General features: G+C 38.8%; 1 protein-coding gene across 1 annotated transcript in view; it reads left to right on the top strand.

Moving 5' to 3' along the window:
• The first annotated feature begins 1,792 nt into the window (after positions 1–1,792).
• The window catches only part of LOC115223272 (dopamine receptor 1-like), a 102,539-nt gene continuing 79,669 nt past the window's right edge, over positions 1,793–24,662 (top strand). The window contains exon 1 of the mRNA XM_029793778.2: positions 1,793–4,052. Coding sequence (XP_029649638.2) covers positions 2,850–4,052 — 1,203 coding nt within the window. The 5' untranslated portion in view covers positions 1,793–2,849. The remainder of the gene's footprint in view (positions 4,053–24,662) is intronic.

Raw genomic sequence — 24,662 nt, 5'->3', positions numbered from 1 at the left:
AATGACGAGCTTAGAAAGGTGAAGGGGAGGGAGGAAAGTGTAAGGGAAGGTTAAGGAGGAGGAGGAGGAGGAGTAAGAGGGAGAGAAAGAGTGAGAGATAGGGAGAGAAGGAGATGAAAGCCCATGCCTGGGGGGAGAGAAAGAAAGAAGAGAGAGAGAGAGAGAATGAGAAAGAGATAGATAGAGAAATAGAGAGTGAAAATGAAAGAGAGAAAAAGTTCAGCAATGAAAGAGTGAGATCGAGGAAAAGAGTTTGCGTTCTATAAAGGAAACACACGCACACACATTTATACAGACACACACACACACACTCATATATATATATATATTATATATATATATATATATATATATATACATATACATACTGATTTACAATAACGCACGCACACGCGTGCACACTCACACACACACATACACAGAAATGCACATGCATATACACAAACGTGCACATATACTTTCACACATATGCACGCACATGTACATACACATGCACACACATACACGCACATACGTGCCGTAAAAAAGATCAGAAGGTTGAAAGTGAAGTGAAGTAAAGTAAAGTAAAGAAAAAACGCGTTGAAACTCCTTAAAAAATATTTTAAAAAACAAAAGAATTGAACCGGACACAACGCCAGAGTTTGCGACGGTGGACGGCCAACAACAACAACAACAGCAGCAGCAACAATGAATAATAATAATAATATAATAACAACAACAACAAAAAGAACGAGAACAACACTTGTGGATACTAATAATAATAATAATAAACAGCAGCAGCAGCAGCAGCAGAACTAAGGCTAATAAGGAGGATCAACATGGCGGCGATGGCGACGATAAAGGCGGGAAAGCTGATGGCGATGAAGGTGAAAAGACGGTGGTATCTGCTGCTGTTATGATGATGATGATGATGATGATGTAGATGCGGATGGTTGTGGTGATAGTGATGATGATGATGATGATGATGATGGTGGTGGCGCTAGTCTCGCCAGAGGAAGCAAACGGCGGAGGCAGAGGCAGAGGCAGAGGTGGTGGTGGCGGCGGTTGAGGTGCCGATGAAACGGTGACGAGGAAGTGGAGATACATTTGTTTTTGTTCTTTTTGTTTTTTTGCACGAAAAAAAAACAACAACAAAAAAAACCCAACAGAACCTCCAATGTTTCGCACACATAACGACAACAAGATTCTGGGTGAAGGAGTTTACCATCGGAAGCTAAGGAAGTATTGATGTGCACACACACACACACACATACACACACACATACATACACACATATATACACACACATATACTCACACATATATTTATATATGTATTTACACACACACACGCAGCAAAACGAATATATGAAATATTTAACACAGATCGCATGATAATATTGTTTGTATTTACTTATATGTGATGTTATACTGACGAATATACTTTTTATACTCTGCAGATACAAGCACAACTTTACATACATAAATACATATATATTACATAATATTTATATGTAGTATGTTATAGTAGGTAGGCGTACTACATTTTATTATACTATATAATATTATATATATATATATATATATATATACATATATATATATAGACAGATAGATAGATAGATATATATGTGTATGTATGTACGTATGTATGCATGTATGTATGTATATGTTTCACTATGCCTACAGTCATATAAACACACATACGAATATTGCAAGGCCTCAAATAATAACGACACACACACATAATAAACAATAACGATACACACATATACACACACACTCACTCTCTCTCTCTCTCTCTCTCTCTCACACACACACACACACGCATACACAAACTGATAAAATTCCCTTCGTATTTTTTTTTTATAATATGTTTAAATTACTCACCTGTTCAACAAATTATATAAAAGCACAACTTTTCTACATATCGAACGCACGCACACACACGTTGACGTATCGCTGTGCTGACGCAGACCCGTTCAGGCACATACGTAGTTCATATACAAAACACACATACACACACACGCAGACGCACACACGCACACACGCACACACGTACACACGCTGTCGCCGCCACCGCGACGTAGCGCACATGCTCACACGTGCGAAATAAACCACACACGGGGCAACGACTGCTCAGACTCACATCTACTACAGTCGCCTATCCTTGCTTACACACAGACACAGAGATAAACAATCGGACACACACACACACACACATATTCACGTACACTCACACACATTCTCTCACTGACAAATCCACAATTGATGCCGGCATAAAATGGAAGAATTCCAAGATTGGTTAAGTTCTCGAAGAGGTGGGACCGAGAAGTCGGTTTGCGTCGGCTACTTGCAGTGTTGTGAAGTCTAAAGCAATAGCTAAGTGTTACGTGATGAAGTTTGGCATATCACTACAATAGCAAACGGTGCCATGAGATCAGTGTAACAGTAAGAGTGGGACTGGCACCAACTTTTTCAACTGTATGCGTGTGTATGTGTGCGTGTAGTGTGCGTGTGTGTGTGTGTGAGTGTGTGTATGTATGAGTGCTTACCAGTCTGTTCCTGTTCGGTCGATCGGTCACAATACATATTTCTCAACACAACATTTCTTGTTTATTTAATTCTGTTTTATAAATTCTATGTCATTTGTGATTATTCATATTTAAAAAAAAAAAAACAGAAAAAACAACAGCCTAACAATTTTTCTTCCTTTTCAACATAAATTATAACAGCCGAAATATAACACAAAATTATAAAAAGAAAAAATCAAAACAAACAAAAAAGATTAAAAACACAAAACACATAAACAAATTTAAACAAAAAAACACAAATATATTTTTTTCCATTTTTTTTTTCATTTCGAAGTGATGTTGTTAAATGCAACAGTGAATATATCTGTCTTTTTTGACAGTGACCCGAATGTCGAGGATTATTATTACTATTCAAACTTTCTGGATTCCAATGATACAACTGAGAACATCGTTTTAAACACCAACAACAACATCAACAGCAACACTAACAACAACAATATCAACTCTCCAGAGGAATCTAATCATTCTAACACGACCAAAACAATTATTATTGGACTTTTATTATCAATTATGATTCTAGTTTCGGTTGTTGGAAATAGTTTGGTATGTGTTGCCGTGTTCAAAGTGAAACAGATGCGGAAAATCGGAAATTTTTACCTCGTATCTCTTGCCATAGCGGACCTTTTGGTGTCTTTGTTGGTGATGACATTTGCTCTGGCCAACGATATCATGGGAGAATGGGTGTTCGGGCGGCCTTTCTGCAACGTTTGGATATCCCTAGATGTGATGTGTTCGACAGCTTCCATATTGAATCTTTGTGCAATCAGTTTGGACAGATACATCCACATACGTGACCCTTTACATTATGAAAACTGGATGACAAAGAAACGGACAGCAATCATCATAAGCGTAGTATGGGTTTGTTCGTTTCTCATCTCTTTCTTACCAATCCATCTCGGTTGGCACAGCCCAGATGCCGCTTCGACTCAACGGACAGGCTGTGACCTCGACATTAACCCCATCTATGCTGTGATTTCCTCCACCATCAGTTTTATCATCCCCTGTATAGTCATGTTGTCAATCTATTGTAAATTATACAGTACGGCTCAACAACACGTCAGGAACATACGACGAACGTACGCCTGCGAGAGGTACGACGGGTCCTTATCCGACCACAAAGCCGCGATTACGTTAGGGATCATAATGGGCGTCTTTCTATTGTGTTGGACCCCATTTTTCGTAGTGAACCTAACTTCTGCAGCATGCAAGACTTGTATCCCTCCATTGGCCTTTAAGATTCTTACCTGGCTCGGCTACGCCAATTCTTCCCTAAATCCTATCATTTATAGCATATTCAACACGGACTTTCGGGAAGCTTTCCGTCGAGTGATTTTACCTAATTCTTATACAGCCAACGACGATGGTTACACGTACGCACCAAACAACAAAGAAGTGACGGTCTCCACAAATTCTACGTCGAAAACAATCACACAGAATGGTAGTCGAAAGGACAGCAAAACCCGCCTTATTTCAGAGCAGGTGACAATATTGTGAATTCGTTCGCAATTTATCTTATGTTTATGCGTCTGTCGATATTTATGTGTGTTCGTCTCTGCTTTGTCAATAAACAGTTGGTCCAAAGTAAAGCGTAAACCCCGAAAAATAATCAGGAGACTATTAAAGGGCGCATGTATGTGATGTTGATGTTCTTGTGATTGTACTTGTATGTGTGTGCACATATTTATGTCTACATAAATGTATGTATTTATATAGATATATATACCCATGTATATATATGTACATATATACATATATATGTCTATGTGTATGTATATGTATGTATGTGTGTATATATTTGTGTTTATATATATATATATATATATGTATATATATATGTTTATATATATATATATGTGTGTGTGTATATATATGTGGTTATATTATGCCAAAAAAAAAAAGATGTGTATATTGAATCGTATATGGAGTTAAAGCCTACATTTGTTATCGAAGCTATTTTGCAAAAACAAAAAAACATAAAAAAAAAACAAAAAAATTCCAAGCCGCTCATTCCAATGTAAGTTCGATTTATTTATTTATAAATACAAACTTTTAAACCCCAACATTTTCCTTGTTCTTTTCTTTTTTCTTTTTTCTTTTTACTCTTGTTTTTTCTTTTACATTTCTTCTTCTTTCTGTTTGTTTTTTTTTATCTTCAAAAAAATTGTTTTCTTTTTTAATTTAAACATTATTTTTTCCTCTCTATATTATTGTTTCATTTTTTTATTATTGCATTTTGTAACATTTCTTTATTATTCGCATCCCATTCGAAAACTGGTGTGATTTTGCTACTACTACTACTAATACTACTACTACTACTACTATTACTACTACTACTACTACAACTACTAATGATTATAATAATAATACTGGGCTTTGTATATTTTACCCCAGTGTCACTTTAATGGCATGCACTGCTATCTCACTAAATAATAATAATAATAATAATAATAATAATAATAATATTAATAGAAGATATTAAGTTGAAGCCCATGTCCACGTCAACTTTCCATTTCGTTATACATGTGTCCCATTTTCTGGTAGATGCGTGTCTGCTCCTTTCCAGCCTTGCACTCATCAACTCTGAAAAACTTTCACTGGGAGAGGTAGTTGCTGCTCTCCAACGTTTGTATTGAAAGGTGAGTGAAAGTCACTCGGGAGGGGGTGCTCGGGTGAACGAGTTCATTTGCATCATGCTAAAAATATAACTGACTCATTTATACAGTTTGTTCAGAGCACTTTTTCCTCGCTAGAAAGAGCAGCCCTGAATCCAAGGGTTTCTTTGATTGTGTCTTGATAAATGACCCCTCTGTAGAATAAAATAACTTACGTCGTTTTATATAGAGCTAGGGTTCATATCATCCCGTATACTATGAAATGAAATCAATAAGTGAGATCCCTTCCATGTGCGTTCCAATAGTTTTCATATTTTGTTATTTTATAAAAAAAAAAAACCCTCATCCGTCACCCATGTAATCAGGGTACACACCTTCAACAAAATATATATGATGTTTAGTACTTAGTTATTGGTTTGTTGCCTTTATAAACTTTTCCGTTAGAAAAATTCTACCTTCGGAGAATCTGTTATTGTTGTTATTGGTGCTAAGGCGGCGAGCTGGCAGAACCATTAACAAAATATTTATCAGCATTTCGTCTGTCTTTATGTTCTGGGTTCAAATTCCACCGCGGTCGACTTTGTCTTTGATACGTTCGGGGTCGATAAAATAAATACCAGTTGAATACTGGAGTTGGTGTTATTGACTTCACCCTCCTCTCCAAATTGCTGGCCCTAGTACCAAAGTTTCAAACCATTATTGTTGTTAACCAGGCAGAATCATTAGAGCGTCGAACAAAATACCTTGCAGTATTTGTGCAGGCTCTTTACAATCTGAGTTCAAATCTTACCGATATCAATTTTGTTTTTCATCACTCCAAGGTCGATAAAATAAAATACCAACAAAATACTGAGATTAATAATAATTGACAATCTTTCACTCACCAAAAAATTCCAGTCTCGTATCTGTGTTTGAAACAATTCTTGTTGCGTTTTGCTAATTGATTATCAATATTATAACCTGAGTTCAAATACCACCGAGGTCGACTTTACCTTTCATCTTTTCGGGCCGATAAAATAAATACAATTTGGGCACTGGGGTCGATGTATTTGACTTACCACTCCCCGAAATGACAGGACTTGTGCCTATAATAGAAAAGATTATTATTGCTTGCGTTCAAATGCTGCTGGGGTCGACTTTACTTTTTATCCTTTCGGGGTCAATAAAATAAGCACTTGGTTAAACACTCGGGTCAATGTAATCGAATCATCCCACCTCCCCCGAAAATACTCGCCTCTTGTCAAAATTTGATCCCAATTTTAATATGGTTGCTATGATATTTTATTAGTATTGTACTGTGATACAAGGCAGCAGGGTGGTAGAATGGTTAGCACGCTTAGCAGTGTTTTGTCCGTTCTTCATGTTTTGATTTCAAATTCCACCGAGGTTGACTTTGCCCTTCGCCATTTCGGAGCCGATAAAATAAGTACCAGTAAGTCACTGGGGTCGATGTAATCGACTTACTCCATTCCCCGCAATCGTTGACCTTGTGCCAAAATTTGAATCACATATTATATGATATTTTATCGATATTATGATATATATATTATTAGTTCTATTACTATATTATCACTATACATTGTTTGGTGTCATCCTTTCCGAGTAGTTATATACCAGTTATATACTGTGGTTAACGTAACTAGCTGTACAGATCTCATTGTTGGCTATTTGTGATAACGAGCTGGCAGAATGTTTAGTGGCTTTTCTGCTGGATCTTCAGGTCCTCTGTTCAAATTCTACCACGGTCATCTTTACCTTTTATCATTCCAGGGTCGATAAAATGAAATATTCTTTTCTACACTAGGCGCAAGGCCTGAAATTGTTTTGGTGTGTGTGTGAGGAGTGTAGTCGATTAGGTCAGCCCCAGTGCGCAACTGGTACTTAATTTATCGACCCTGAAAGGATGAATGGCAAAGTCGACCTCGGTGGAATTTGAACTCAGAATGTAAATTCACGAAATACAGCTAAGTACTTCACCCGGCGTGCTAACGTTTCTTCCAGATCTCCGCCTTAAATATTTTCTGCTACTTTAGGCAGAAAGCCCGAAAATTTGGGGGAGGGGGCCAGTCTATTAGCTCGATCCCAGTACACAAGTGGTACTTAATTTATCGACCCCGAAAGGATGAATGGCAAAGTCGACCTCGGTGGAATTTGAACTCAGAATGTAAATTCACGAAATACAGCTAAGTACTTCACCCGGCGTGCTAACGTTTCTTCCAGATCTCCGCCTTAAATATTTTCTGCTACTTTAGGCAGAAAGCCCGAAAATTTGGGGGAGGGGGCCAGTCTATTAGCTCGATCCCAGTACACAAGTGGTACTTAATTTATCGACCCCGAAAGGATGAATGTCAAAGTCGACCTCAGCGGAATTTGAACTAACGTTACTGCCAGCTCGCCGCCTTGATAAAATGAAATATTAGTCGATATAACCGATTAACCCCAACCACTGAAATTGCAGTTCCTGTGTCAAAAGATTTTTACTTATTATTTTTATTAAAGTAGTTGCATTGACAGAACCTTTAGACCGGAATGCAAAATTGTATGACTCTAAGTTGTGGGTTCGAATCTCGACGTTGTCAACTTACCCTCTCATTCTTCCAGGGTCGATAAAAATAAATTAACAGACCTCGCTGAGGTCAGTGGATGAGACTGACTTCCGCCTCCTTCCAAATTGTTTGTTTTCTGCCGAAATTAGGGATCACTACGAAAAGCAACAGCTTGGTCGAACTGTTAAGGGGTCAGAACAAACACTTTGCTGTAAATTATCCCTGATTTTACATTTTTAGTTCAAATAACGCCGGGTCAACATATTTCATTCTTGCGGAGTCAATAAAGACTGGTCAATTCCGGGATCAACTTCTATCGACTGACCCCTCCCCCAGAAATTTGTAACCCTGTCCCTAATTCGGAAGCGATTATATATAAAATCAACATCATTACTGTTATGTTTTCGACAGATTCCTTCAAATTTTTACTCACTCCACCCGGTCTACCCGTCTGGTCACTTTTATGGCTTTAGAATTGTCTGCGTTCTACATCAGTTGGGTTTCGGTTCGTTTATTTATTTTATTGGTTTTGGTGTTATATTAGTGTTTGGACCCTTTGTTGTTATGTCCCATGGGTTGTTTGATTTTGCTGGATGGGGTTTGTGTTTTGCGCAAGATGTGATGTATGGGTCGTTTCGAGTTTTATTGGTGCCAGGTGATGATTGTACAGACCCTGTGTTGTGCAGTTTGTGTTACAGTAACAGGTGGTGACTGTAGTATGTGAGTTTGTGCGAGTTGATGGTGTTGTAGCATTGACGTTATTGCGGTGATGGTGATGGTGATGGTGACGATGCTAATGATGACCATGACAAGGGGGATGTAAGAACATGGAGGTGAAGGCGCGTGGCTTAGTGGTTAGGGTATTCAGTTCGCAATCGTAAGGTCGGGAGTTCAATTCCCGGCGATGCGTTGTGACCTTGAGCCAGACACTTTATTTCACGTTGCTCCAGTTCACTCAGCTGGCAAAAATGTCACACACTGTGTCACGCTGAATCTCCCCGAGAACTGCGTTAAGGGTACACATGTCTGTGGAGTGCTCAGCCACTTGCAAGTTAATTTCACGAGCAAGCTGTTCCGTTGATCGTATCAGCTGGGACCTTCGTCGTCGTAACCGACGGAATGCTCGACAAGAACATGGATGAACATGATGTTGTTGTTGTTGATGATGATGATGATGATGTTTTCTTATATAATGATTCCCAAAACAGGCACAGGACCGGCCCTCACTAATTGACTAGTATTCTTAATTTTATCGGTCCTGGGAAAACGAAAGGCACAGTCGAACAGCGCGTGATTTGATCTCAGAACGTAAAGAGCTATAAAAATGCTGCAAGAGCTATGTAAAAGCCGATGCCTTGTAATTAAATCGTGAGGAGAGGGGCTTGGGTTGTGTGCTTTGTTGAGTATTTTAACATTGAAGGGTGTGAGTTGTGTGGGTTGATGTGTTAAGTTTTAGTATTAAGTGGTGATAGAGAATATGGTGTGTTGTGGAGTGCGGCAGTGTTGGTGGTAGTGGTGGGTGAGGTAAATTGTTTTATGTCTTTGACAAGTGATTGTGTTGAATGTGGGTGTTGTGTGAGTGGTGGTGGTGGTGCTGGTGCTGGGGTGTGTTATGTTATCAGGTGTCGATTATGTAAGTGTATGATATATTATTGGGTGGTGATTGTGTCGGCGGCGTAGGAGTGGGTGGATAAGCACTGTGTGGGTTGCGCAACTGTTGTTTACTAGTAATTTCATAGAGTAGTTGTTGATGTGTGAGTTGTGTTGATTTATGGTCACACTTATTGATATTATGGTAATTAAAAAAGGCGAGCTGGCAGAATCGTTAGCACGCCGGACAAAATGCTTAGCTGCAATTCGCCCGTCTTTACGATCAGGGTTCAAACACCACCAGCGTCGTCTTTGCCTATCATTCTTTTGGCGCGCATAAAAAGAGGACCAGTTGAACATTGGGGTTGATGTGCCCAGAATTTGAAACCAATATTACGGTAATTAGAACGGTGGACTGGCAGAGTCGATTGGACGTCTCACGATCCTTAACCATCTGAGTTCGAATCCCACCCAGGCTGACTATGTCTTTCATTCTTGCGAGGTCGACGAAATAGAGTACTAGCTGTATACTGGGTTGAGTTAATCACCTATCCCACCCGAGTCCAAATTTAGAGATTGGTATCAAGGTTAGAAATCAATAGTTTTGCCAATTTGTATTCCTAGTTCGATCCTGTCCAAGTGACCTTCACTATTTATTTGTTTCGTTGCCACCGCTTGGAACCTTGAGCACTTGTCATCTGGCTCAGTTTTGATAGAAAATGTGTAGCAACCCGTCTGAGAGACTGTCGTTACTTTTGGGAAACAAATTATTCCTTGGTACATTTTAACATTAACCTTCATCTCCCACCTGGTTTCCAGAAGCCTTGAGAGCATTCGACTCTGTTACAAGGATTTGGGTCACATGTACAGTCTACGGATAATTTATAATTATTACATCATTAAGTCGGTTTTATGATATTTTGATACAGCACCCAGGTTATATTGTGTTATTCTAAATTAGAGCAGATATCTAGTTATATATATATATATCATTATGTCTCTAATAAGGAGTGGGGTTAAGAAGAATTGCTAGAGTGTCAGGGAAAATAACTTTTAGTATGTGTTACGTCTCTTTGCATTCTGAGTTCAAATCACACTGTAGTCAACTTTCCATTTATTACATAAAATAAAGAACTGGGGTCTATCTAACAGACTAACACTCTCCACTCTCGTTTTATTAGGTCGAGTGCGTAACGTATAAAAAAAATCAAACGATTTAGTATTTCATAAAAGGTTTTCCTTCCCTAAGATTGGTGCTTAACATAGATACGAGGCCTCGACTTTTCTTCAGAGAGGAGCCAAGCAGCTAAAATCTCTTCCAAGATTTGTATCAATGTTAGAAATTAATATTTTTGCCATTTGTATTCCAAGTTCGATCCTATCCTGGAAATCTTTACTATTTATTTGTTTTGTTGCCATGAGACTTCGGTTTGAATTCTAGCGCTTGGAATCTTGGGCAAGTGTCAGCTGACTCGGCTTTGGGGAGACTTAAACCTTTTCGAGTGAAAACTGTTTGATAGAAAACGTGTAGCAACCTTTCAGAGAGAATGTCGCTGTTTTTGGTTAACACATCATTCCTTAGCGTGTACTTCTTTCATTACATGCAGGAAGAACGAACGGTAACATCGAACACAGTGGAGTTTGAACACGGAACGTAAGCATACATAATTCCACCTGATATTTTGTCAGATATAAGGCGCTGTGCTGGCAGAAACGTTAGCACGCCGGGCGAAATGCTTAGCAGTGTTTCGCCTGCCGTTACGTTCTGAGTTCAAATTCCGCCGAGGTCGACTTTACCTTTCATCTTTTTGGAGTCAATAAATTAAGTACGTGTTACGCACTGGGGTCGATCTAACCGACTTAATCCCTTTGCCTGTCCTTGTTTGTTCCCTCTATGTTTAGCCCCTTGTGGGTAGTAAAGAAATAGGTATTTCGTCTGTCTTTACGTTCTGAGTTCTAATTCCGTCGAGGTCGACTTTACCTTTCATCTTTTTGGAGTCGATAAATTAAGTACCAGTTACGCACTGGGTCGATATAACCGACTTAATCCCTTTGCCTGTCCTTGTTTGTTCCCTGTATGTTTAGCCCCTTGTGGGTAGTAAAGAAATAGGCATTTCGTCTGTCTTCACGTTCTGAGTTCAAATTCCGCCGAGGTCGACTTTGCCTTCATCCTTTCTGGCTTGATCAATTAAGTACTAGTTGCGTACTGGGGTCGATCTAATCGACTGGCCCCCTCCCCCAAAATTTCGGACCTTGTGCCTAGAGTAGAAAAGGATATTTTGTCAGACTTTTGACCCTTTTTACTAATGTATTCTTATTCTATTTAGTAAGAAACGTTAGCGACCCCCGATCAATAATTAGAATTCCACTCCTGGAAGGTTTACCAAGAAGTCGTTCATTTCTCTATATATGTTCTATTTCCAATATTCACAGTGTCAGTTCGAATATCGATCCGTTTATGATACTTATATAATGGATGATATCATGCTAAAGTTAAACATTATATCAGTCTGCTAGTGGTCCATATATTTTGAGAATTATTCTTCAGTCTCTTTCATCGGAATGTGTTCTCTTCAGTGCTTGCACATTAACAATCATTCATATTGTTATCCGCTTCTGGCAGAATGATTATCGCGCCAGGCTTTAGCGGCATTTCGTCCGTCTTTACGTTCTGAGTTCAAATTCCACTGAAGTAGACTTTGGCTGTCATCCTTTCGTGGTCGATAAAATAAGTACCATTTGATCACTAGGATCGCTGTAATCGGCTTACCCTTCTCTCATAATGTCCCAAAATGTAAAACCAGTTTTCCCATCCACCTCTGGCAGAATGGATAGAATGCGGTGCAAAATGCTTAGCAACATTTCGTCCGTCTTTACGTCCTGGGTTCAAATTCCGCCGATTTTGGACTTTGTCAGTCTTTCGTGGCCGATAAAATAAGTACCGGTTGACCACTAGGGTCCATGTAATAGACTTACACCGTTCCCCGAAATTTCTAATATTGTTATGTGCCTCTTCCTGCTCCTACTCCCATTGGATTAATAAGTTAGCAGACAAGCAGCGGAAGTGCCTCTCCACTAAACCATTAGACAAATGATTCTTCTAATCTAATGATTCGAAGAATTGTTAGTGTGTTCTTTCGGCTTTCCCAAATTTTCAGGCCTTTTATTTATAGGAAGGAGTATTGACATCTTACGGCGGTGAGCTGACAGAATACACCGATCTTCTTTGCCTTTCATCATTTTCGGGTCGATAAAAAAATTCATGTTGAGCATTCGGGTCGATCTAATCAACTTATCCCATCCCCTGAAATTGCTGGCCTTGTGCCAAAATTTGAAACCAATATTTCTTTCGGCTCTTTAAGCTCTTTAAGCTCTGACTTCAAAACCCAGAGAGGTAAAACCTTACTTTTATCCAGCTGCGGTTGATAAAATGCTGAACCGGTCTATTATAGGGGTCGATGACATCTACCAACTCCCTTCCTTCAAAATTTATGGCCTTGATGCCTGTAGCGGAAACAATTTTGTTTACCGAGATCAATTTTTGTCTTTCATCTTTTTGGCGTTGACAAAAAAAAAAAAAAGAGAAATAACAGTTAAGTGCAGGGGTCGATGAGATTTCTCTCCCCCACAAAAATTGCAATCTTCTCTAGAAAGTACAGCAAGAGTTATAATCAATTAACGTTTCTTTCTTCTGGGTCTTTAAAATAAACAAATTTTGAAGTCCTGCGAGATAAGAAATTACAAAAGAGAGAAGATAAGAAATTATACGAGTAGAAAACCGGTTCAAATAATCGCAACAAAGTTAGATATCGCTACACGCATCAAAGGTTAAGTCGTGGCGGTGTTGCTGGATGGTGAAGGTAGTGGTGGTAGTGTTGTGGGTATTGGTAGTATTGGTGTTATTATTGGTGTTGTTGTTGTTGTTATTGGTGTTGTTTTTATTATTGGTGTTTTTGTTGTTCTTGGTTTTGTTGTTGGTGGTAGAGAAGTTAAACAGGGCGTCACCCGAAGTCTGTCACGTAACAAAGAAAATTCCTCCGACGCAATTCCATACAATTTTCGTCGACCAAATTTCATTCCCAAATGAATTCCATTCATTTTCAGGCGGAATCAAAAACACACAACGGAAGGATTGAATCTGAATCCACGCAAAGAGCGAATTTAGAAGCTCATGAGTAAAGAGCAATTTTAATGTGAGCACCTCCTCACTATATAGAAATATGGTTTATCTATCTATCTATCTATCTATCTATCTATCTATCTATCTATCTATCTATCTATCTATCTATCTATCTATCTATCTATCTATCTATCTATACATGAATATACACATACACATGCATTCGCATATACACATACAAAACAATTCAATACCGCAGAAGCTGAGACTTCCCAAGTTGATGTTGTTGTTCTTTTCGTTGTGGTTATTTAAGCCTCAGGTCATCACTGATTGGACAAAAAAATTATGATTAGAAGAAATCCATGTATGACCTCTTGCCTTAAAGTGTATCTAGAGATAAATGCATTTATCTCTCGTGTTCTTTCTTGTTTAAGACAGAGCCTCATTTGTGGAACATTCGGCTGTTGTTTCTGGCTGATTAATAAACTACATCAGTGGTTCTCAGCCATTCTTTTACCTATGGACCCGTTTGATTCTTATTTTACTCTACTGTTGATACTATTGATGCTATAGGAGGTTTAAGAAAATGTCCTATTCTTCTGTTGTGTCTTTTATCCAATTAGTCCTTACTGCTTGATCTTGCTCTGCTGTTAACAATATTCCTCTCTCCCTATATCAGCTGTCCTTTCTGCAACCATAACCATGTCTCACTACTACTATTTGCTGAAACTGTCTTTGAAAATATTTCATACACACACACAGACATACAAACAGATACACACGCACACACACACATACACACATTCCTTTATTTGTTTCAGTTATTTGACTACGGTCATTTGATTACGACCCGAGGACTTATTTTCTTAAGCCCACTACTTATTCTATCATCTATTTTGCTGAACCTCTAAATCACGGGGACGTAAACACACCAACACCGATTATCAAGCGGTGATGTGGGAACAAACAAAGACACAATGACACGCAGACAAATATATACATACACACACACACAGATATACGACAGGCTTCTCTCAGTTTCCGCCAATCAAATCTACTCAGAAGGCTTTGGTCGGCCCGCGGCTATTGTAGAAATCATTCGCCCGTGGTGTCACGCAGTGTGACTGAACCCGGAACCATGAGATAGGGAAGGAAGCTTCTTACCGCACACACACACACACACACACACACACACAACACACACACACACACACACACACATATATATATATATATGTGGAGGCGCAATGGCCTAGTGGTTAGGGCAGCGGACTCGCGGTCGTAGGATCGCGGTTTCGATTCCCAGACCGGGCGTTGTGAGTGTTTATTGAGCGAAAACACCTAATGCTCCACGAGGCTCCGGCAGGGGATGGTGGTGATCCCTGCTGTACTCTTTCATTACAACTTTCTCTCACTCTTTCTTCTGTTGGCCTGCTCGCCTAGCCAGCGCGGTGGCGTCATTTGAAGGCTAAAACATGCGAAGCGCATTGTGACCAGCGATGTGTAACAACATCTGATGGTCTGGTCGGCCACGGTGACGGTAATATATATGTATATATTCAAAAGATGTTCTCATTTAAAATTTAATTACGAGTTCTATTGATAATTATTTACGCCTCATTCTCATTTTCCACGCCTCAAAACATTTCCGTGTCGTTCACCTTAAGAAACTCTGCTCTTCTGATTCTACCAATCCGTCATCATTTGCGTCTGTTGTTGGTGCCGCTGTTTTTTTTGCGATTGTTATTCTTGTTGCTATGAAAAAGTTGTGGTTGTTATGGTTACCGCTTGTGCCCTATTATTGTTGCTGATATTTGTGATTCCATAATTAATACACATTTCTAATGTTTGCCTATTTACACAAACACACACACACACAGACATACACCTATAGTCAAGTATGCACACACATACTTGTGCTCGCAGACACACACTAACATGTATGGACACTGATCTATATAGGCACATACATATACTCTCACATGTGTTAATACACACATAACGCTACCGCACAGGTAGAAAGCCACACACACATTCACATATGTACACATAGTCACATAAACAATTGTGTGTATATACTCACTGACGCATACACAGATGTGTAAGCACCAACTCGCATAAACACATGTTCACGTACATACACTTCAACACATGTACAAACAGTATCACTGGTGCCCGCAATCATATATATATATATATATTATTGGTGAATTGAAGAAATGGAGCTGAACGCAGATTGAACAGAAATCGTTTTATTTCATTCGCACGTGTTTCGAAACACGTGTAAATGAAATAAAACGATTTCTGTTCAATCTGCGTTCAGCTCCATTTCTTCAATTCACCAATAATGTTTTATTTCAATTATCCGCACCAACGCACGGTTGCAACGCCAGATGGTTGTACCTCCAACGTGCTGTTTACTGCTGTGATTTTGCTACTAAGGTATCGGTTAATTTTATAACTTTTGATTAATCTACTACAGATTATTTCATCTTTCTATTCACATAAATTATATATATATATACATATATATATATACATATATACATAACACATCACTGCTGTGCCCGCACGCACGCAGGATCCGTGGAATAAGCTGCCGGACGAGATAGTGAAGATGTAGACGACCGCTCGGTTCAAAGTCTCTCTTGACCAGAAATGGCCTGAACTCTTTGCATGAACACCCTCCCTGTACATAACTCCATGTCCCCCTAAATGGCCTTGCTTTTTTGCTTCTTGAGCCAAAAAATTAACTTTAACTTAACTTTAACACACTGATATATACACACAAGCGCAATAATTAATGTATCGAAGTACAGAGATATATATATATGTGGACTGATCAATAAGTATCCGGAATGTTGCCATAGTAACGAAGCTGAAGCCCGCAGAGTAAGGAAGGCCACTCGGCACAGATTGATCTTGAACGCTGCTTGAACTAATGACAGGGAAAGCTGAGCTGAGAATCTGCATCAGATTTTGGCAAAAGCTTGGTGATACCTGCCCAGAGGCCTACGCAAGGTTTTCAGAAAGTTTTCATCATTCTCCACACAATCAAAGACATCTTTTGGTCTTGAACTGAATCGTAGCTCGTCTGTACTTCCTCTGATAACTCACGGATGGTGGTTCGACAATTTCTCCTCACAGCCACACGTACATCTGCGATGTTTTTCTATAGGTTGAAAATTAAAGACGAAAGAGGTACACTTGGTATTGTGCTAGTAGTAAGTAGGTTGACTCAGGATTTATAGTGTTCCTTTCTTGCTTTGGACTTCCTCCTGTATTTGGAGGATCGCACCATCATCGCCTGTTAATACTATGTAGTAATGTACACATTGAATTTATTCCATTTTATGTAAATCCTCACTCTTTAAGTGTCTGTGTATCAGTTCCCTTATCCGTCACCCTGGTGGCAAATAAAACAAATAATTACTACTTTTATTGAGCGAGAGAGCAATCCATGCCATCAAAGTGACGCTGGAGTACAAATATACGAAGCCCAATAAATCCGTCATGGCTGCCCATATGGTAAGAGAACACCAGGCACATGCGTTTAATCAACTTAAAAGCACTTAAATATACTTGCACACACACACACACCACACACACACACTCATTAAGATTTTGCTTTGGAGACATTAAATATTTAATGGCTCCGAAGAAGCTGCAAGGTGATGCACACCACTCATCTGTGAGTGTACTGCAGAAACAGTTGTAAGCTATTGAAAGCGATTACATAAGCCCTGTTCCCTTGTCATTCCATTAATTTCATACACACACATTCACACATCCACACACTCAGTTTCACATCTATCACGTATTTCCTCTCACCTACTCGAAGGCCTCACGATGAAACTTGAGCCTCATTTTCAAAGTACATTAAAAATAAAAAAGCATCAACCAGATTACACCAAGGTCTCTATCCTAAGTTACCGAACGTAAGTCACCGAAAGCTATTCCATATTTAAATAAAAACACGTCTGTAACTAGGAGATACTACTCATTTGCATAATGCTACAAAGCTGATGACCAGACAATAATAATTGCGACGAGATTAAAGACGAATAAAGCTGCATTTATCGATTTATTCATAACAAATGTTGTATTTTGTAAACTTGTAATCATTGTCCGGTTATAAATCTTGTACTTTTGTGTTAATGGAGTTTGTACCTAGGCACGGTGTTGTGTATATTTTAATAAGAAATCTTCCAGTACTTAGGCACAGTACCATGGGAAGGGGATTAAAATGGTGTGTTTGATGGATTGCTAAGTAAAAATAACTAAACGGTCGAGATTTGTTCCTGAGCTCAGGCTTATGGAATGGATTGTTAAAGAGCATGATTTAACAACAATCATCATCATTGTACGACCGTGGTCGAGACAATGAAATTTACCATGCTACGCCAGACTTCACGGTCCATCATGGCATTACGGAGGTCCTGTTGCTGGATGCCTGTATCTCTGGAGATTACATCAGGGTAGGAGAGTGTGCGCCCTCTGGTATTGCGGGTAGATGGCTTCCAGAGGAGAAGAGTAGAAATTACCTTTTTTCAGCTCTACAATAATGTCCAGCAAACTGGATTCTCTTACCTTTCATAAGAGATGACACAGGTGGTAGTTTCCCATATATTTGCATTTTGGTTGGATGGCGCTTCCACGAGAGATTTTGAGCTCTCATAAGGAGGCGAGTGTAGGTTCCATCCAACCGCCTCTCAAGCTTCTTTGATAACGTCCAGGTTTCTGAGCCATATAGTAGAACAACAAGGTCCACTATGGTCATCGAAACACGCATACACCTATACATTCACATACACACACACGTGTATATTGGCATCCATATACACACATATAATTATATGCGACATAGAAACACACACGCACTTACAGACATATAAGTATATCTACACAAACAAACGCACGTAGACACACACACGCACACATTAGAATGCCTCATATGAAATGTTCACTAAGCTATGAATAAGTAAAATCTATTTCTTATTAATTATTAATTAAAATAGATTCTATTAGCTTCAACAACTTTCAACCATCGCCTTGGGAACGTATGTGCTCCCTCGAAAGAATTATTATCTTTTGAAGCTATACATTATTCAAATGTTCTAGTCATTACATGTTTGTTTACATTTTGCCCGGTGAAGGTGCATGGCTCAGTGCTTAGAGCGTCGAGCTCGCAATTCCGAAGTAGTGAGTTCGATTCCTCGAGTTGTGTGTTGTGTTCTTGTGCCAGACACTTTATTTCACGTTGCTCCACTTCACTCAGCTGTAGAAATGAATTGCGATGTCACTGGTACCAAGCTGTATCGGCCCCTTTGTCTTTCCTTTGGATAACATCAGTGGCATGGAGAGAGGAGGCTGGCATGCATGGACGACTGCTGGTCTTCCATGAAGCAATCTTGCCCGGACTTGTGCCTCGGAGGGGAACTTTCTAGGTGAAATCCCATGGTCATTCATGACTTAAATGGGTCTGTATCCTTTTACTTTTTGTCACAAATAAAATATCCGAGGTGACCAAATACATGATGGTCTGTTGGTAACAATTCTGGAGAATATTTCATAACTACTCTGGTGATCTAATTTGTAATGTAGCGGCCGGCATTTTTATGTAAGAATATAGGTCTTTGTCCATTAACCACTTCCAGATATTTCCTGGCTAATTTCACTTCTTCAATTTGCTGGCAATAGGATTTGGACATTTCTGTTTCTCCAGACGGCAGAAACGAATAATACATAAGGCGATGAGCTGGCAGAACCGTTAGCACGACGGGCGAAATGTTTAGCGGTATTTCGTCTGCCGTTACGTTCTGAGTTCAAATTCCGCCGAGGTCGACTTTGCCTTTCATCCTTTCGGGGTCGATTATATAAGTACCAGTTACGCACTGGGGTCGATATAATCGACTAAATCCGTTTGTCTGTCCTTGTTTGTCTCCTCTGTGTTTAGCCCCTTGTGGGTAGTAAAGAAATAGGTATTCCGTCTGTCGTTACGTTCTGAGTTCAAATTCCGCCGAGGTCGACTTTGCCTTTCATCCTTTCGGGGTCGATAAAATTAAGTACCAGTTACGCATTGGAGTCGACGTAATCGACTGGTCCTCTTCCCCCAAATTTCAGATTGTGCCTAAAGTAGAAAGGACTATTTTATATACTTTAGAAATATTTTATTATAAAATAAGACGAGGATAATTCTGTTCTAAACATGAAACAATGTAACGGCAATCTTGTTAAACTGAGCAGGTATAATCAGTTCAACTAGGATTAGAATTGCTGTAAGTATGAACGGTTGGAGTCCAGCTATCCCGGAACTTCTGAGCCGTAGCAGTCTATGGGAACTTGGGTCAGGGGAAAGAAATAATGACACATCGTGATAATGTTGGAAGGTTGTTATGCGAAGATGACAGGTTTGAAAGGAGATGTAGTGAGAGGTATGACGAGATACTTAATTAGCCAGTCGACATTAAGGCTAAAGGTATTTTTCAATCACTGCTTGCGTGTGCAAATGTATGTATGTATGTACGTATGTATGTATACATGCGTGCACACATATATATATGTACATACTATATGAATATATGAATATATATATACATATATATATATACATACATACATACATACATTTACATTCATACATACATTTACATTCATACATATATCATATATGTATATATCATATATGTATATACCAATGCATATTTCTGTATATTTACGTGAGAGTATACACCCACATATACATGAATATACATATACGTGTATAAATATACACATATGCATATTTATATGTATATATATGTATGTACATATATATATATATATATATATATATATATATATATATATTATATGTATGTATATATACATACATACATATATATGTTATATATATATATATGTACACACACACACACACACACACACACACACCAACACATATATATATATATATATATAATATATATCTATATATATATATATATATGCATATACACACATATACTGTTATACACACAATGGCGTCCCTCTGGTTATAAGCGAGATCTACTTCATGATTACATTATATTGTTCCGCTTGATGGAATTGTTTCATATAATTAACTAACGACATCTTGGGAGTAGGGTGTGTGTGTGCGTGTCAAGTTTGTCTTAGTTGGCTGTATATAAATATCTGAGAATATAAATGACTCTGAGTGTGTGTGTGCGTGCGTGTATGTGTCTGTAAGTATCTGTATGGGAGAGAAAGTGAGGGGGAGAGAGAAAGAAAGAGAGAGACGGAAGAGTAACAAATATACAGAGAATGTGTAGAGGAATATGATATGTCAGTATGTGTTAGTGCTTCTGTACGTTTATGAGTGTATGTATGTATTCACGTGTGTGTGTAAGAAACTATAATATATATATATATATATATATATATATATATATATATATATATATATATATATATATATATATATATGTATATGAATGTATCTGTGTTATTACGATAGTATGCATGTTTGTGTATTGTTTAAATCAAGTCATTATTTTGACTGCGTGGAATACGTGTCTTTTTGTTTTTTAGTATTGCACTTAATATAGAACTGATACTCCGTCGGTTACGACGACGAGTGTTCCAGTCTATCCGATCAATGGAACAACCTTCTCGTGAAATGAACGTGCCAGTGGTTGAGCACCACACAAACATGTTGTTGTTTGTTCTTTCTTGAGCTGTACCAGGCTAATAAGGGCCGGTCACCTGGTTTCCTTGGCATATTGGTTCCCCACCTATATGACGGGACGCCGGTCAGTCGCAGGCGAGCTTCTAAATGCAGGAAGAAAGACTTAGAAAACGTTGTGGCCAAAGTTTCAGCCGAAGTTCGCCATTACTTTTCTGCTGGAGGTTTTTTGCTCATAAACACACACATCGCCCGGTCTGAGATTCGAACCCGTGATCCCTCGACCGCGAGTCCGCTGCTCTAACCTATTTCTTTATTACCCACAAGGGGCTAAACATAGAGGGGACAAACAACGACAGACATAGGTATTAAGTCAATTACATCGACCCCAGTGCGTAACTGGTACTTAATTTATCAACCCCGAAAGGATGAAAAGCAAAGTCGACCTCGGCAGAATTTGAACTCAGAACGTAACAGCAGACAAAATACCATTAAGTATTTCGTCCGGCTCTAACCACTTGGCCCTATGCCTTCGCACAAACACACGCATCCTTAGTTCAGCGTGACTCGGAATATGGCAAGGATGAGCCTAACATGAAATAAGAGTCTTGCTCAAGGACAAACGACGTCGCCTAGAATAAAACCCGCCACCTTATGATCGTCAGCTGAATTCTCTAAACAGCAAATCACGCACATTAACGGACTACATGTCGTCCGGTTTACAACCATCATAAGTTTCGTGGGGACTCTTAGAAGAATCCAGTTTATAACAAACTTTAAGGTCAGCGTCCACTCACCATTTTCGGAAGGTCATAAATCTTCAGAGGCGATATTTTTCGTCCGCCTCTAATTAAACGATACACAAATAGATGAAAATAAAACAGACACATGCACGCACATATATATATATATATATGCACATAGACATATATACATGTCTATATACATATACATATATATATAATATATATATATATAATATACAAACTTCTTATATATAATATATATATATATATATATATATATATATATATATATATAGGCGCAGGAGTGGCTGTGTGGTAAGTAGCTTGCTAACCAGCCACATGGTTCTGGGTTCAGTCCCACTGCGTGGCATCTTGGGCAAGTGTCTTCTGCTATAGCCTCGGGCCGACCAAAGCCTTGTGAGTGGATTTGGTAGACGGAAACTGAAAGAAACCTGTGGTATATATGTATATATATATGTATGTGTATGTGTATGTATATGTTTGTGTGTCTGTGTTTGTCCCTCTAGCTGGTGTGTTTACGTCCCCGTCACTTAGCAGTTCGGCAAAAGAGACCGATAGAATAAGTACTGGGCTTACAAAGAATAAGTCCCGGGGTCGATTTGATCGACTAAAGCCGGTGCTCCAGTATGGCCGCAGTCAAATAACTGAAACAAGTAAAAGAGTATATATATATATATATATACGGCGTCTTTCAGTTTCCGACCAAATCAAATCAACACACAAGGTATTGGTCGGCTCGAGGCTATAGTAGAAGACACTTCCCCAAGATGCTACGCAGTGGGACTGAAACCGGAACCGTGTGGTTGGTAAGGAAGTGAGAAAGAGAGAGAATTCCAAAGATGCATAGATCTTAATGTGATTCTCAGGTGGAATCAACCTGACACGGTGAGACAGCTGCCTGTAATGAATTCCTTGAGTAATCCATTTAGTAGGCTTCCATGCAGTTTCCGCTTATTCATTTTAGCTCATCATAAGGTAGGATCGAGCTGAGACGTGAGAAAATGACACGAAGCAGAAGCAAACCTGGGTTCTCATGTTTTTTCTTGAAGCGAACTCCTTAACCATTTCATCCTACTATCTATCTATCTATCTATCTATCTATCTATCTATCTATCTATCTATCTATCTATCTATCTATCTATCTATCTAGACACGCACACATATATATCTTGGGCAAGTTCTGAGCATGCGTGTAATGTTAGATATTCAAAACAATATAACTGAAACCTTGCACGATCGCGCACGTGCATCCCCACCCAGGGACAACACATACACAAACCACACACATCCACACACATACATACATTGATGCACACACACACACACACACACACACTATATATATATATACATGTGTGTCTGTATATATGTGCAAATATATATGTATATATACATACACACATATTTTATATGTCTATATATCTATCTATCTATATATATTTACACACACACGGCCCTCACCATGTATATTGCAACATATTCCAGCAGTGTTTCATAAATGATGAAATATCAATATTGAAATCGAATTTGCTATTTGCATTTATTTGTGTGTTATACACATGCAGTGCGCTCTGTATGCTTTGAGTTCGTTGCATTCATACACGAAACGTCACTGGTGGTACCGCAATTGTGTGAAAACTAATTGCTAGAAACTGCTTGGTGTGGTAGAATAATACTATTTATTTAATGATATGTTTTTTTTGTGATATTTGTTATCCGGATTATTGCGTTTCAAGCTTCAGGCAACTGTCGTTGGAATGCGTTCAACGTGCGATAGTGAATGGATGGAAAGCGTGAAGGTGCTGAAATAAACTGATGATTGATTATCTAGGCTTTCGTTAGTTGATACTGACGACGTTCAGTACAGTGAAACAGGCTGTGTACAGATATATAGCCAACAGAAAATATTGCTTTCGCACTCTGGCGCAAGTTCAGATGGTTTTGGGAGATGGGTTTAAGTTGATTACATCAATCCCAATGTTCAACTGCTACTTATTTTATCGACCCCAAAAGGATGAAAGGCAAAATCGACATCAGCGAAATTTCAATGGAGAACATAAAAACGAAAGAAATGAAGCTACGGATTTTGGACAGCGTGCTAAAGATTCTGCCAGTTCGAGACGCATTTTAGCCCGTAGAAAATATTGGTTAAAAATTTTGGCACAAGGCCAGAAATTTCGGACAAGGTGTTAAGTGGATAACATCGATTCCTGTGCTCAACTGCTACTAATTTTATCGACCTCAAAAGGATGAAAGGGGAAGTCCATCTCGGCGGAATTTGAACTGAGAATGTAACGACGGACGTCTGGCATACTCGCGATTCTGCCTTGCGAAAACATTAAGTATATTAAATATATTAACAAAAGATATTAAATATAGCAGCTAAATCAATAGTTCTTTCTTTAATGTTTGCTCATTTCACGTAATGGACTATTTAGTGTTGGTATAGAACAATAAATTTCCCAGCTCCATTCCGCTTTGTAGACCTTTACTGCCATATTCTGGATGAAGGTGTCGGTGTTGGCGTGTGGAGGCTATGATTTCACTTTATGACTTCTACAATTTTCTACTTAATTACCTGTTCTTCACAGCGACTGGCTAGCACACTTTGTTGTCTCAGGGATTTGTTCAATGACTGTCGAGGAGGCTGTTTGGTACGACAAAATACCTGATTTATGATATTTAGTACCGAATACTAAACAACATGTATAAGTCTCACTTGTTGGTCTTTATGGAAGTTTTGGTGGAATGAACTACTATCAAGTAGTGTATGTATGTATTTTATATACAT

Source organism: Octopus sinensis, linkage group LG22, assembly GCF_006345805.1.
Source record: "Octopus sinensis linkage group LG22, ASM634580v1, whole genome shotgun sequence".
Classification (NCBI taxonomy): domain Eukaryota; kingdom Metazoa; phylum Mollusca; class Cephalopoda; order Octopoda; family Octopodidae; genus Octopus; species Octopus sinensis.
The sequence above is the reverse complement of the archived record's forward strand: the minus strand, read 5'-3'. Positions and strand labels throughout refer to the sequence as shown.